Below are 17,388 nucleotides of genomic sequence, written 5' to 3'. Positions count from 1 at the left end.
ATGTTCCGTAGGTCTCTTGAAACCGATGACAACACCTTTCCAATCCGACTTCAAGATTGCGATTTCCTAAGAGCCCACACCAACAGAAGGTCCCCTAGTGTGGCGGGGCAGGAAGGCCAGATCATCATAAATGCCAGGCAGCCCAAAAGAGTCCAGCACGAGACCCGACCTTACCTCCATAGGGGTTACCTGTGTTTTGAGAGGCTTGCGCCAGATCTGGGAGAGGGCGAGGGCCCTCTCGGGCACGGAAAATTATACGTGGGAGTTGCAGGTTTTATGCTACGTTATAATTCACTCATGTTATCAAAAGCCTAGTCACATGATAAAAATCAAAACCGCTATGTAATCAAAACTCTTTCGTGTTTTGACAAACTATTAATCTGCCCACTCATGGAAAAGCATTTGAAGAATTGAATGGACAGTAAGGGAAGAATGGTCAATGCTGCAACTCCAGCGTAGTGCGGTTCTGATGTAAGCTCTTACATCACAATTCCCGACTCTGTGCTTCCGTTTCAATCTATCTCTCCACACGCTGTCCACATTCAATGCACTCAAAATCTATATAAACCATCCCTTCTCTTCAAACGGGCTTCAAATCTAAACTAAGATATTCTTAACAATGGGAGTTGTTACGGGCGAAAACAGCGAAGTTCTGAAGTTCGAGGAGAGTTTTATCCAGAGTGAAGAGCATCGTCCAAAGCATTCCTCCGCTCTTCCTCCAGATAATGTCAAAATTCCAGTTATAGACCTGCAAAAGAGCTCTGCAGAGGATGTGGAGAAGGCGTGCAGAGAGTGGGGTTTCTTCCACATCGTCAACCACGGCTTTCCTGATCATCTTCTCCGCCGCCTCGAGTCCGCCGCAGCAGATTTCTTCTCGCTGCCTCTCGAAGAAAAGAGAAGAGTTTCCAGAGATTCTGAAAACTCGTTGGGCTTCTTCAATTCAGAGCATACGAAAAATGTGAGGGATTGGAAAGAGGTGTTCGACTTTGCGCCGCGGGAGGAAATGCAACTGCCCACATCTGTTGATCCGCATGAAACCGCTACGGTGACTGTTAAAAACCGCTGGCCGGATAACCTTCCACATTTCAGGTCGCCCTTCACTCTTGTTTTCCCCCTTTTCTCTTTTTTTTAGGGTTTTGTGTGAGGAGGAGTTTATATAATTTGATTTCTATTTTTGTTGCAGGGAAGCCTGCCTCGCCTATGCAGAGGCTGCGAGAGAATTGGTGTTTAAGTTGCTAGAATTAATAGCACGGAGCCTAGGGTTACCTGATACTCGCCTGAATGAATATTTCAAGGATGATATGAGTATTGCACGGTTAAATAGTTACCCAGAGTGCCCTAAGCCTGAGTTAGCACTGGGCGTGGGCAGACACAAGGATATTGGAGCCCTAACCCTTCTTTACCAGGATGATGTGGGCGGATTGGAGGTGAGGTGCAAGGAAAATGGGAATTGGGTTCCAGCTCCACCACTGCCCAACTCTTTCGTTGTCAATGTTGGGGACTGCATGCAGGTTGTAGTTTTTTTCTTCATTTCTCTTGTGATGAACCTCTTGTTTTAATCAGTGGTTATGAATAGTGGGTATTCTTTCATTAGAACACAATATATTGAGTACTAAATTTATATCTTGAATGTCAGGTGTGGACTAATGGTAAGTACGAGAGTGTAGAGCACAGAGTGGTGGTGAATGATACCCGGAGACGGCTCTCCATTCCATTTTTCTTGATTCCTTCCCACAATGTGATGATGAAACCATTGGAGGAATTAGTGAGCGAAGAGAATCTTCCCAAATACAGGGAGTACAATTGGGGAAAGTTTACTAAGCTACGGAGGGATGGAGATTTCAAAAACTTGGGAGTTGAGGATGTACAAATCGACCACTTTAGAATCTGATTAGATTAGGGATTAGATTATTTACTACCATGAATAAGCAATCTGATGGACAGAAAGATTGCATCTCTACATTATCATAGATATATTCATAGTTGTATATTATCCAATGTGGAATACATGATATTCATGCTAAAAAATAATTTATATTGGTAAAATGTGTTGGTATTCATTTGAAGTACCTTGAAATGGGCCTTTTGTGTTCTTAGAATTTATTTTATACTAGCTTATATATACCTATATATATATATTACGCCGAGAGTAATCGTTCTCGAGGCGCCTATTTTTATTTAATCCCAAGGTTATTTTATAATTGGGATTTATGAAGAAAAATAGGCGCCTCGAGAACGATTACTCTCGGCGTAATATATATATATATATATATATATATATATATATATATATATATATATATATATATATATATATATATATATATATATATATATATATATATATATAAAAGCTAGTAGCAGTCGCAGCGCAACAGATAAATTATTTTTTAATTTTTCTTTTTTTGATCTGGTTAGTATTGATTTATTTTTTTCTTTTTAAATTTAGTTGTATAAACTTACTATAAAATTGTAGTCATATAAACTTAGTATAAAATCATTCTTCAACATTTTTTTAAAAAATTCTATATATATTGTTTATTTGCATCACTTTGATTCAATCTTATTTTAAGGATATTATTAGGTAAATTGTTATATTTAAGAGTAGAGTTATGGTTATGGTTAGGGTTAGAAATAGGGTTAGGGTTAGCATTAAGATTTAAATTAGGGTTAGGTTTACAATTAGAGCTAGAGTTAGGGTCAGGATTAGAGTTACAATTAGAGTTAGAGTTATGGTTAGGGCTAGGGCAAGGGCTATTTTAGGATTATGACTATTTTTAGGGTTAGAGTTAGGGTTAGGTTTAGAATTAGAGTTTTGAATCAGGGTTAAGGTTAGAGTTAGGGTTAAGGTTTTAATGAAGACTAAAGTAAAGGTTAGGGTTAGCATTAATATTTAAATTAGGGTTAGGGTTAGGATTTTAATTAGAATTAGGGTTAGGGTTACAATTAGAGCCAGAGTTAGGGTCAGGATTAGAGTTACAAATAGAGTTAGAGTTGTGGTTAGGGTTATTTTAGGATTATGACTATTGTTAGGGTTAGAGTTAGGGTTAGGTTTAGAATTAGAGTTTTGAATTAGGGTTAAGGTTAGAGTTAGGGTTAGGATTTTTGTCAAGATTAAAGTAAGGGTTAAGGTTAAAGTTAGAGTTTTGAGTTAGGGTTAAGGTTAGAGTTAGAGTTTTGAGTTAGGGTTAAGGTTAGAGTTAGAGTTTTGAGTTAGGGTCAAGGTTAAGTTTAGCATTACAATTAGGGTTAGAGATAAGGGTACATAAAAGGTTAGGGTAGGGGTTAGGGTTAGGATTAGGTTTATGGTTAGAATCTGCGTTAGGGTTATAGTTTGAGTTAGGGGTAGACAAAGCATTAGAATTATGGTTAGGATTAGAGTTAGGGGAGAAGTAGGACCACGGTCAAAGTTACGGTTATTGTTATGTTTAGAATTACATTTAGGAGGGTAGCTCGTTCTCCTTACACATGCCTATTAGCATAATAGAACAATATAAGGATTAAAATGTTCCTTATGTAATTTTATAACTTTATTAGTTACATTTATAAATATACAATTAATTAATGTTAATTATGCTTAGCATGAATAGTGTACAATGAAGAAGTACTAAACATTATTGAGGTAATGATTACACTTAAAATGAGTATAAAATGAATATTATGCTTTAGAGTGGGTTAATAGTTAGAAATAACACATCAATTTTATACATAATTTAATGATCAACATATTAATGATATATCTCATGTAAAATCTTTAATAATACAAAAACAAAGGTCAACAAAAAGCATTTCAAATATTTGGAAGTATAGTTGAGAAGAATTTGAGATAAAAAGTTAAATCGTTTATTTATTATTTCGATACATAGATGGAAGGAGAATAATATCTCCTAGTACAATTATCTGGATAAAGTAATAAGTGAAGATTTGAAAAATGTGAAATCATCATATGGACCATGTGTATAGCTCTCCATAATGATGTAAGTACATCACATATTCTTCAGATATTAAAATTGTATTACGACCTTTGTTTGTAATATGATAATCATAGACCTCTTTCATCATGGATGGAAACGCATCTACTTTTGTAGATGTGTTGCGTACATATTTGGCAACATCTTCCATCTCCATTATCTCTATCTCTTGTACATGATCAATAGATAAAGCTGCATTCTGAAGTGCTTCTACCATAGTTGTACAACACTGTTTAATTATGCGTGCACACTTCTGAAACTCTGTCTCAAAAAAATGATTTGACTATACAGAAGAAGTTGGGCTAGTGTCAACAATGCTTGATTGTGTATTAGAGGCTTCCATGCCTGAAAAAATGATGGAAAACAATTTAGATAGCATCATCACGAATAAAAAAAGAAGAAAAAATGTATACTTAATGAGAGGTATATAAATTTTAAATGAATAATGGTTTTGAAAAAATAGAACAGTTCACTTAGTACAATCAAGTATGGAAAAAATGAATATAAAAACCAAATTGTACTAAAATTTGTAATGAAACTTTGAGTATTGAAACATGGTAATATTATGACCATTCATGGATACTGAAGAATAGACAAACATAGATTTGAAATATCGAGTAGCAATGTATTGGTTGAAAGTCATGAAGCAAAAACATTATGATTTATTTCAATTGGACAATGTCTTTATGATTAGAATTAATATTATAACCTTAATTTGAGGACCCAAGCGATGATCATAGTTAAATTTACAAATTAGAGAATTAGTAAAATGAAATATCAGCCTAATGGAACTTGCAACCATTAAAATGTACAAATAATAAGGTTTTCATGTCAGATTGAGCATATCCAATTATAGTTTTCATTAACTGTGGAATATGGAGTATCAATGTGCATAATAAGAATAATAGCATAATAGTTGACGATGATGATCACATAATGTAGTAGAAAAAATAAATCTTTATTATTAAATAATATGTCTAAAAGCATCAATGATTTTCAAGATTTCTCAGTCTACATTCTTCTGCTTTTCTCTTTGAAAGTTGTTTCCCACTTTTCATTTTCTCATAGCGGTCATATGTAAAAGGTGGCATTATCCTCAAACCTTCGAGTGACTTAACACGAGCTATGGCCACAAATGTCAATCCTACTCTTTCTCTTGGACCTATGTCAATTGTGGCTTTTGAAATAGTGAGCCCTTGAGATTTGTGAATAGTCAACGCCCATGCCAACCTTAGTGGTAGTTGGAAGGTCCTACCCCTCTGTAGTGGTGCTATTGGTATTATGTTTGGATGGTGATCATCAAATGGTACTCCAGAGTAATTATCAAATTGAACTGTAACATATGCTGGTGGCTCAGGTGGAGCAGTTCCTGGTTTGTAGACAATATTTCTGATATATCCCAATGATCCATTCACAAGACCAGCTTCTATCCATAGATTTGTAGTCAACATTACTCTTGCATTGTTACTAATCAATAACTCAATATCAAGTTCTTCGCTTGATAATTCTTCATTTCGATTACCATTGCTTGACTTGGTTGCAAGGCTACGTGCAATTGGATGTCTTAAAGAATACAACATCCTCATGTTATGGTTATGAACATTGTCATTTGTAGAGAATAAATGCACTGCCTTATCAAAATCATCATTGCTTACAACATCTAACCTTATAGGTGTTCATGTCATAAGCAAGTTCCAGTCATCTATTTGTGGATTTGCATCTCTGACATTTGTGAGAAGCTGACGAAATCTTTGTTGTTGGATATTTTCTCCATCTTGCCTAAATACTTTATCTAGTGTAACCACTATCTTGAATTCTTGCCATAATAACTTTGCCCGCCTATTGCTATCATATGTTGGTTTATCATTAATAGGAGGTAATTGCCCCAAATCACCAACTAAAATAATAGATACACCTGAAAGATAGTTGCAAAATTTTTAGTTATGCACATAAAGTGAAATCAAAAGGTATACATTCTATATGGCTAATCTTAATAAGAATCAGAAGACATTAATAACACCATGTGATGTATGGAAAGGGATACCTCCAAAGCTTATGTGTGCTTTATGCGGGAAGGCTTCTCTAAGTCGACTATCTATATTTTCCAACATGTTTTGGCCAATGAAGCTCATTTCATCAATCAATATATATTTGATATTTTCCATCTCTTGTTGAAAGCTTGTAAGTCTTGTCCCTTGTAGTTGGGAAAAATCTGTAATTGGAATCCGCAACTTTGAATGAATCGTAGATGCTCCTATATTGAAAGCTGCAACTCCAGTTGGTGCAAGCAATAGAAGAGGAGAAGGATTTGCCATCGATGCCATCTGAAAAGATTGATTGATGGCGCCAATTAGATGAGACTTTCCTGTTCTTGCTGTTCCTTGAATTATCATAAATAAAGGATTTCCCACTTGATTGCTATGGTAGTGCTTCAGAATAATGTCAACTACCTTTTGTTGCTTGTCACTAAGAGTTGTAAAATTGATACACTGTGGAATATCATCATACATAAGACATCCATGCTTTTTCATTTCAGGTATGAAATTTATTGCTCGGATTGTCTCCTCTTCACTTTGATATGCACTACACCAATTTGTATTTCTATCAATATCTCTTCTTCCCAACATGTCAATTTCAGAAATTGGCATATGTTGACCACGATGTAACCCAGATATTATTTCCCACTCATGTTCTATAGTATTTTCTTGAATGGCTCCATTATCTTCTGTCTCTGAATCACTTGAAGGTTCATTATTTTGTGCATGTTCTTGCCTTTGGACATGCCAAGGATTATAATTGAGTGAGGACCAATTTGCTACTATAGTATCATTATCATGACCAATGTCTCTCTCGACATTACGAAAGGTTTGTATAGTAACAACTCAGACAAACAAAAGTCTACCCACTTATCAGAATCTCGTGGAGGAATAGAAAAATACCTAGGAAAAACTCTAACAATAGCTGCTTTGTTTCTTGGCCCCCATTTATTATCTCCTCTTCTTTTAGGATTATATAACCAAGACCTTGCTGCATCAATCAAACTAATACCTTCCATACAAAGTGGTCTTGTTTTATAACCATCAACAAAAGATTTTGTGAGTTCTTCCTCATTTCTGTCATTATTGATTACCACCGGTTTGAAAACTTCACGTGAGACATTTAGATTGACAAACTTTCTACTACACTCCATCAATGGAAGTTCTAATAACATATGGCATGTTTCTTGAGCTCCAATATCTCTTTCTATAACTGTCTCTGTTAGAAGCTTTCTATATGCCCGTGATGCTAAATCATTAGGATTTTCAAGATTTGAAATTCGCATCAACATTTTTTGATATGTTTCAGAGCTTCTCTCTGATTTTGCTGCATACTTTGCAATATATTTGATAACTGCATGTCTTGAAAGGACAGGTTGCCAATCAACATTCGCCCTCCACAATTGTAGTATGTACCGATTGTGTGTATTAACTCTATCATCATTTCTTGCTGGTTCAAATTTTTTCTCACCTGAATCTGCATCGGTATATAACTTTGATCCCTCCAAATTCAATTGCCAAGGAGCATTATACCTAAAACATTGGTGAAGACATATCTTGTCAATCCAACTTGTTGAAAAAGGTGAAATAAATAATTTAGATATAATTTAAAAAAAAAATTGATTAACCTGCAAACCATGTGTCCTCTTTTTTTATGAAGGCATGCTTCCTCCTTACAAACCGTGTGTCTTTCAACACAATTGAGTATCTGTTCATAATCTTGATCTATATCCATCTCAGCAAGTTGTGTTGTATTCTTGAGGCATGGATGCTGACCAAAATTCTGGAAGACCTAAAAATGAAAATTTATATATTATTCTATTGGATTGAGGTGAGAAACATATATTAATATTTAACTGACTTATAATATGAAACTTACTTGTATATTTCTTTTATGTGGATTATGTCTAAGATTCCATGCATGAATAATGGAGTCAAAATATCTCTCTGCAGTTTTTCGTTCATCCTCATTTGACCAATTAATAGTGTCCATATTTGGTGCCCCTTCGAGCCATAAGAAGCCATGAACATGAGGTGAACCACGATGTTGCCACTCATATCTACACCAAAAGTCCTTTACTTTCATACCTTTTTGAAGTATTTCTTTCTTGAACATTGTATTCTTTAAGTGCATGTAATAAGTGACTATATGTGGATAGTCGATGATATTCTGCCTTCTCCATTTTTGAGCCTCTCGTGGATCAGTAGGTGGTCTACTAGGAATTAGTGCATGCAAATTAGGCCATTGCATATCAGCTGCACTTAATGTGAAGAAAATTGTAGGTGTCCCAATCTGGTCAAGCAAGTCAGTTAATTCTGCTTTATTTTTTGCCCAATATGACCTTGTTCCTCTTAGAGTTGTTCCGAACTGCATTAGCCTATCTGCAAGATTATTACATGAAATATTCTCCATATGTTCACGTAATTCATTAATAGTTATTGGCATTTCATGAAAGCTCCTTTTTGCAAAAATAGATGCTGAACTTTGTGCACGATGTCTCATTACCATGTTTTGCACAAAATACCTAAACCGTGGATGTTTTCCAAAGCGGTGATCCCTGTATTTGATCAAATGCTTTACAAATTCATGCAAGTATACTCATCTCATTCTAGGCTCTAACCAATCACAACTTCCATCTGGAAATAATGTTGGGAAAGCCATATCCAACAACCCAGCTGTGACATACTCATTGATAGGTGATGCACCTATAGATGGCCACTCAATTAAAGCAGACGAAACTGCATCAGGATTATTAACCCAAGCATGAATTAATTCCATTTCCCTTTGAGCATTAGGTGGCCTTGAAGCCATAGAGTTTGTGTGCTCAATTATATTACCTTCGTCTATCTCCATGAGAGGACCTAGGAATACAACTTCATTTGCATCAGAATCAAACTCCATGTGCATTGTCTTTAATCTATGAAAAATATTCTCATCTATATTTGTAGGAAGGTCATTAAGAGCACTTTCATCTATCCTAACATCTACATAGAATTTATCATTTTCAACTTTATATTTTAATGCTTTATACACACGATCTCTATTCACAGTAAAGTTATATAGTGTACCACGTTGATCCCTTCTTCAAACAATAATGATTGGTAAATGATCAATTGTGTGTGGCAAGACTTTTGATAACTGTTCAATGTGCTGGGGAAAACTAATGGTATGTCCTTTATACTTATACTGACTGCCAGTTGCATGTGTAACTTGCAATATAGGATTTACACGTGCAATCAACATCTCTTCAACCTGAGTTAAATTTGCAAGCTCTAGTGGTTGACATCTCGGATCCATATTATTTGAAGATGAAAACCTATGAATTCCTGTCTCTTGACTACACCTATTACATATTGGACCCTCACTGGTGCGATATACTTTCATTCCTGCATATGACTCCTGACAAACATAACACATTTTTGGTGTTTTCAAACTATCTATCTGATATCTAAACTGCATTTGGAATCTTCTAAATTCAGATTGAAGCATACCATTTGGGTTGGGCATGTTTTCTCTCTCACCTTCTAATTCATGATTCACATGGATTTGACTTCCATGTTGTGGTGTTTCTGGGACACGTTCTACAGATGGAGACCCTTCATACTCAACATTTAGTTGATTGTTTGCTTCTGTACGACGTTCATGTATGTCACTTGGTTGCACTTCAACATGTTGTACTTCAGATGTTTGTACATCTCGAAGGACCCTCTCAGAAGTACGTTGACGATTGTTTCTTTGTACATTTATGTGCTCTCTTTCATCATTCTCTAGTTGTGCAACTGACACTTCAGACCTTCTTCTACCATAACTTTGCTCGTTTCTTTGATTTAATGTTATTCTTTGTTGTTCTCTTTCATTTTCTATTTGTTGTTGTTGTTGTTGACGTCTACGGTATTCTCTGCAATATTCTCTTTGATATTGCCTTTGGTATTCTCTTCTTGCCTCCTCTGATTCAAAATTTAACCTAGGTCTCACCATAGCTAGTATAAAAATAATATCAGTGATTTACATTCTAATGTGTCAGTATAAAGATTAATGCCTAAAATCTAATATTTGTTCTTTTAAAATTGCATATAAAAAAGAAACATAAATTAAAATAAATATATGGTTATGCAACAAAATTAAAAGTATAAGTCTCATTTTTCTTATTTAAAAATAAATAAATTGGTATTTTAATAAAATATTTGGAAAATGGCGGCATTGCCATCCACTTTTCAAATGTTAATATGTAAAGATTAATTTTAATCTAAATGTAAATTACAAAACTGTTATAATTGAAATAGTAATCTAATTTAGAATGATACTCTAAATCAATATACTACTCTTAATGAAAACATTAGAAATATGTTGAGATATAGTTAACATTATAATAAATTGCTTACTATTATAATATTTAAAAAATGGCGGCATTGCCTTCCATTCTTTAAAGATTGATGCCTAAAAGTTAATATTTATTATTTAAAAATTGCATAAAAAAAAGCATAAATTAAAATAAAATATATGGCTACTCTAATTTTCAAGTAACAAAATTAAAATTATAAAATTAAGTTTTTATATTTAAAAATAAATAAACTGGCATTTTAATAAAATATTTGAAAAATGGCGGCATTGCCATCCACTTTTCAAATATTAATATGTTATGATTAATTATAATCTAAATGTAAAGTACAAAACTATTTTAGGAAAAATAGTAATCTAATTCAGAATATTAATATACTAATCTTAATAAAAAACTATTATAAATCAAACTACTTTTGCAAATGAAAATAGTAATCATTAAATTTATAATCACTTTTTTAAAAAATAAAATATATTGATATGGCGGCATTGCCATCCATATGAAATATTATGGAAAATAAATACAAGATTAATCTAAAAAATACATTGAAAAATATGAAAAACAATAATGCATGAAACATGCAAATGTAATTTTGTATAGAACAATGTAAAAATTAAGAAATGTCATATAAAAAATAAATTACAACTAAATGTAAATAGTGTAACTACTATTCTAAATGGAGATAATAATCAAAATGCAAAATAAAACTTAACAGGGAAAAAAAATTTAACAAAAAGCTTACTTTGCTTTTTGGATCTCCTTGTTGATCTTCAAATGTAAAATGCTTTTCTAAATGATGTATCTCCCTTTCTTCTTCCCAAAAAAGTTTGCTCTACCTCTCAAGAGCAATGAAAGCTTTACTCAAACCCTGTCTTCTGCAAATATGTTCTTCTACGAATGAAGAGCAAAAATGAGAGGATATGAGTGTTTTATAATCAGAGAAAAAACTCTTCATCTCCCACGAAAAAAACTATTCAATTTCCACTAAAGGAACTCTTCAAATTCCACATCTCCACTCCTCCACTCCTCTACAAAATTCAAATTAATTACTAAAAAATGCCAATAAGACAATATTACACAACGAAATTAAAAAAAAAAAGTGTCTACATGTCGTTATCTATTTTTTTCAAAAAAAAAAATAAAAAAAAAAATACATTAACCCGCCACGTTATCTGTTTCATTGAAAAAAAATATTAAAAAATAAAATAATATGGGGTGACAGGCCATCACCCCCGCCACCCCATGTGGCGTTGTTTTATGTGGCAACAAGACTGCCTATCAGCGGCAGTTACTGCCACCTCTGACATGCATGTCAACATGCATGTTAGGGGCGCAGTAACTGTCGCTGACAGGCGGTCTTGCTGCCTTACTCCGCAGCCCACAGTTGGCATTTTCTTTTTTATTGACATTGTAATTGCCGTGCTGTGGCTATATAGAATGCCTCTCGGCGTAATAAACATTTGTGTACCTTTCATTTTGTGTTGTTAAAATTCATTTTATATAAACAAATTTACACTTGAAATGAGATTTTTTTATTATGATGGAAAATGTAGATTTAAAATAAATTCATTAGATTATTAAATTTTATTTAATTTTTAAATTGGGAAGGATATATGTGAAAAATACACACTTTGTCAAAAAGGGAATATTTTGAATTAAATTAATAGTAAAATCTCAAGTTTATTGTTTAAATTGTTATAAAGATATAAATTATTTTAAAATTAGAAAATAACATAATAAAATAAATTCATATATAAATATAAAATATGTATTATTTTTATAAATTAAATAAGAAAATATAGTACAAAAAGTAATTATTCTAAGGCAAGATTCTATATCACAATAGCAATTTGTTAGTCTCTTATTTGAGAGGTCTTGTGTTTGAATCTAAAATAATAATAATTAACCAAGACTTTGATCATCTACTTATTAAAAAGAAGAGGTAATTATTAGAAAAATAAAATAAATAAATTAGAGAACTTAAAATATTTCCTAAATTAAAAATATATATTACGTATTCTTAAAGAAAGACATGAAACCTTAAATTAAACATTAGGAAATTAAGATAAAATTCTCAAGAAATTTGAGAGTTTTCATTAACTTCCTTCTTCAAGGGTTAGAAGGATGATCACCCCTCGAAAAATTATATCAATAACAATAACAAGATAAGGAACACTAACTATTAGGAAAGGAGAAACAAGAGAATTTAGCACTTTTCATTACCTTTGAGATCTTCAACATTTTGTACTTACTTGCGATCAAATAACTAAGATTTCACAAGAGGATAACATACAAGGTGAACCACATAAAATACTTCTTAAAAAGAGGCAATACATTGATATAGTAACATATTAGAGAGAATACCCAATTTCTTATCACATTTTCCAAACACCAAAGTATTCTTCATATCATCATATGATTCATCCGTAATTAGTTTCTTTCTCAAATCCTTAGAAGCAAAAAAAAAAAAATCAACTAGATAAGCCCCTTAAAAGCATCAAATTTATAAATTAACATGGAAAAATAGAAACCCTTTAAAAATTCTCTCTACTATAAATTGTAATAAATGCATATTGAGAAAAGGGCCCATGATTTGACATTCCAAAAATTTCACGATCATTGGAATCCTATTACTAATAGGAAAATACACCATAACTTGGGAAGAGAAGAAACTAATTATACAAAAAGCATCTATAGAATGCAAAGAAGGTCCCTCAAATATAAGGAGAAAGGGAACACACAAAATATAGTATATTTGATTTTTTATAGACATTCAATTGTGATCTACATCTCCCTTCTTAGTTTGTAAGATGATAATGTTATATATGTGTTATTTCACAAGTGAACTTATGTTTACTAAGTTCCTACCATATTGAGAACAAAATGATGTTGTATTTATTTGTGAGTGAGGAATTTTTTTCCATCACAAATTTGTTAACCAAACTATCACTTTTATGCATGGTTTCTTCACTGATGTTATTGATAACTATCACTTTTATGCATGATCTCTTCATTGATGTTATTGATTTTAGAAGAAAATACTTTTATGAGGAACCAAGACTTGAGTTCAAGCAAAAAGAATAGACATCATGTCAGCAAGATAAACTAGGACACAACCAGAAATCACCTAGACACAAAAAAGAGCAAAAAAATGGTATTAGTAGCTCCTAACTAGACTACATAATTTAAGCAACTTTTCATTTTTACTAATGAAAAAGTTAGGAGTGCTGCAAGTTTAAGATACATTACATATGGGAAAGAAGAATGTGTTGAAATAAAACATATTAAAAATAGGGGATTCCTTATTAAGAATTTTTAGCTTTCTTGTAAAGGTCAACTCTAAGTTTATATTTTCCTCTTGTGTGGGAATGGTGGCCAAATCTCACTATCTTTCCTTTCTACCTTTTTTAAGACATTGGTGGTGAGTCAATAGAACTAACACACAATTCAACTCTTTTACCTTGGACTTGCTACTTTTCTATCCCCAGTTTAAATATATAACAAGTAAACCATATTTTGAATTAGTTTTTTTGTATTACACCATAATTTAATATATATTTTTGACAATTTTATTCTAGTTGTATTGGATATTACATATCTAATATCATCCATTTTCTTCCTATCCTTGATGAAACTAATAATTTTTTTGATGTTTACCACCTTATACTATAAAGTTTCCCTTCAATCAATTAGTTCGCCATCCCCCTCAAAACAAGACCTAAGCTACTCATTAATTGATTTGGTGCATCATTAAACAACCTTAGTTAGGGTCAAGGCATCCAACGTAGGATTTTTTTTTTTTAAAAAAAAAATTAATTATTTTTATTATTTTCAAGTATTATTTAGGACTTTAAATGGTTCTTTAAGATGCTTGGGTATAAAAATAATGAAGGAAAATTATATTTATTAGATGATCAAATATATCAACGTTAGGAAGAGCTAATGGATATGTTCCTTATCCATATGCAATAGTGATAGTGTATGGACTAAGATAGTTAGCCTCAACCTTTCCCTTTTCACTACATCTTTTTTATTTCTATGATTTTTGTCAAGATAAGACCACCAACCTCACTATTTTGTGACTTAAGTTGGTGCTTGTAAAATTCTTCAAACATACTTTTGGTAACTTTAGAATATTTTTCAACGTATCTTTTTTATTTCAATCCTATAATTATAGCTCATTCAAGTGAGAGAGTCTATAATCTTCATCATTGATATGATTGTTTAAGGATACCTGCAAGGAGGGTAACATGATCTCTATGGGTAAGACATATTTTAAGCCATATATAATGGTGTATTTAATGGAATCTATGGGATTATGAACATGTACATACAATAAACCTACAAAGTGGTGTTAATTTAAATTTTTCAATCATGACCAACTTTATTGACTATCTTTTTAAGGATTTTCAACATGGTTTTGTTAGAGGTGTCATATTGACTATTACCTTGGGGGTAGTATGGTATGGATAAATGGTGATGGATATGGAGCTTATTATACACTTTTTTTAATCATCTTGATATTTGAAGGGATGACGATTATCCATGATGATGGAGAGGAGAACACCATACTAGTATATGATGTAGTTAAGGATAGTGTAGAAAATTTGTTTGCTAGTAAGGTGAGTCAAACAAAAGCCTCTATCTATTTTTTTAGAAGCCTATAATTTGAATTTAGAAAATTTTGACATATTGTAGTTGAGATAAATCCTTAATGATGATTTTTTTTTAGAATGCCACTAAGTAGTGAGTGGTTGAAAAATGAATCATCAACGGTCATTTATCATTATTAAAAATAAAATAAAAAGAAATTTACAATAAAAATAAAAATAAAAGTGAAAAATAAAAAATACAATAGTTGGTGCTCTTCTTTTGTGATAATTTTTTCAAGTATGCTTAGATGACTATCTAGTTCTTTGACTCTTTGAGAGTTTCTAATGATTCCTCTCACTTACTTGGGTAGTTCTATGTTCTTGTTTTTTGTGGCCACTATGACTTTGATCACCTATAGGAAGTGCTTCACATTTAGCTGAAGTGTTCAAGATAATGATATTTTACTCTAGAATGTTGCATACTAGAGGAAATTTTATTATTATTAAGTTGTAGCATTAGTCACAATTTTTGGTTCCTTCCTTAATGGCTCTAAGAATTTGCCTTAGGGTAAAATCACCCAAGTTCAAGGAACTCAAGCACAAGCACATAATGGACCAATAAAGTATGGTCAGAATAATAATATGAAATTGTATTCATGTAATATTATGTTATGTCATGTATATACACACTAGGAGTGCCTATATATAAGGGCCTCTAAGATGCATCTAGAATGTCTCTAGAATGAGATAGGAAATAAGCATGACAACTAAGCACAAATATGCCAGAATTGAATTATCCTCCATTATGCATGAGAGAATAAGTATGACAAGGTGTGTCTCATGTAGAGATGTTGTAATCACCATGTGCTTAAATTAGATGCTAACTCCTATGTTGTAGACACAATGTGCATAAAAGAGTTTCTAACTCTTGTGTTGTCAACAAGACAACTCATATGAGTACGCATACTCCTAGGTGTCTAAATAATAAAATAATGTATTAACCTAAGTAAACTTAAGTAAAGTGTAAATAGTGAATACTTATTTACACAAATACTCCCCTTAAGTGCAACTTATGGAAATTCACTTAAGCTCACAAAAGCTAGGATGAAAATGCATGATGGGTCTCGACTACTAGGCCATTTTAGGTACCCATGTACAAAAGGCAATGAAATATGTCATAAAGTGGAGAAAGAGGAAAAACCTCATGGGGAAAAACCTTCCCAAAAAGAGAGATAAGTATAATAAAGAAAGATGGATGAATGGATGGAGTAATAAAGACCCCCCCATTATGACATACATGATGCATATACAATAGATAATCCCTTGATAAGATCTCCCCCTCCCCAACCTTAGGGAAGGATCTCGTAATGATGAGTGTTTGAAGACAAAAGAAAATCCAATGCCTAAAAACAACATTTATCCCTTTAGGAAGAATATAAACTAAGTATAGGTGCAAGCATGCTTCCCACTATGGATAGGAAGATGGACAAGAGATCCATATGCAGTATGCTGTAGATGCTGCCTTTGAAGTATGCACATATGTCGACAAGTCCTTGATGAATATCGATGCCATGAACCAATTTGGTGAATGCTCGCAAGAAGGTGGCAAACAAGGAAGCATGTCCATGTATGATGCTGAATCAATGTCCAAAGACAATGAAGCATCCTTATAGGAAGATGGAGGAAGAGAAGCAATGTCTCCTCCTCTTAATGATGGATGCCCACCCATGATAAAAGCTCCTTGATGGCTAAAGAAGTTGCACCATGAAACTTGAATGATTTTCCTCCTTGTACGAAGAAGTGGTGCCATAGGTGTAGTAGAGAATGCTCCCCAACTAGTAGAAAGAATCCTCAAAAGATATGATTTCTGAGGAAACCAAAAGACAATCTCTAAAGACTGATATGTCTCCTTTCAAGTAAAAGAGTTCTTCTCCAATTACTGTAAAAAAATCCCCACAATCATGTTAGTCTCGAAAGAAAGATCAAGTGGGTGAGGGTTAGGGTGTTCCCTCACAACAACTAGAGAATAATTCTCCTCAACAAAGAGAAGACGAATGTCATCGATGATGTCTCCCACATCTTCAATGTATGACTCCATGAGTTCAACTCTAGAATGTCTGGAAGGAAGTCATCTTATAAAGCTAAAGTAGGAAGACATGGTAGTTCCTGCTACACTAAATCAAGATTATTTGTGGTTGGAACTAGATTAGTAGTAGCAACAGGAGCATCAGGAGGTGGGATCTCATCTAGAGTTGGAGATACCATAACTAGAGTGATTAGTGGTAGAATGTCGTTTAGGAATGGAGGGAGTCATGGATCTCCATATGCTTCCCAAAGACACATCGAAATGTCATGAGGAAAACTTTCCATACTAAGAGGAGAAAATGATTCTTTACTCATACTATTATACAAAAAGTGAAGAAGATGAGAAAGATGTTTCCAATTAGGA

General features: G+C 32.9%; 1 protein-coding gene across 1 annotated transcript; it reads left to right on the top strand.

Moving 5' to 3' along the window:
- The first annotated feature begins 607 nt into the window (after nucleotides 1-607).
- LOC149530967 (protein LATERAL BRANCHING OXIDOREDUCTASE 1-like) lies at nucleotides 608-2,046 on the top strand. The gene is made up of 3 exons (XM_089810771.1): nucleotides 608-1,089; nucleotides 1,184-1,511; nucleotides 1,637-2,046. The coding sequence occupies exons 1-3, from the start codon at nucleotides 620-622 to the stop codon at nucleotides 1,889-1,891; spliced, it is 1,053 nt and encodes a 350-aa protein (XP_089666897.1). The 5' UTR covers nucleotides 608-619; the 3' UTR covers nucleotides 1,892-2,046.
- The last annotated feature ends 15,342 nt before the right edge of the window (nucleotides 2,047-17,388 follow it).

Source organism: Cupressus sempervirens, chromosome 11 (genome assembly GCF_028749045.1).
Source record: "Cupressus sempervirens isolate cs-2001-9-10 chromosome 11, ASM2874904v1, whole genome shotgun sequence".
Lineage (NCBI taxonomy): Eukaryota > Viridiplantae > Streptophyta > Pinopsida > Cupressales > Cupressaceae > Cupressus > Cupressus sempervirens.
This window is presented reverse-complemented; position numbering and strand designations above follow the sequence as displayed.

Excerpts from the sequence above, each read along its gene's own strand:
- LOC149530967 (XM_089810771.1), top strand. The coding sequence starts at position 620 with ATGGGAGTTGTTACGGGCGAAAACAGCGAAGTTCTGAAGTTCGAGGAG. Across the intron at positions 1,090-1,183 it reads GATAACCTTCCACATTTCAG|GGAAGCCTGCCTCGCCTATG; the intron begins GTCGCCCTTCAC and ends TTTTTGTTGCAG. Across the intron at positions 1,512-1,636 it reads ATGTTGGGGACTGCATGCAG|GTGTGGACTAATGGTAAGTA; the intron begins GTTGTAGTTTTT and ends CTTGAATGTCAG.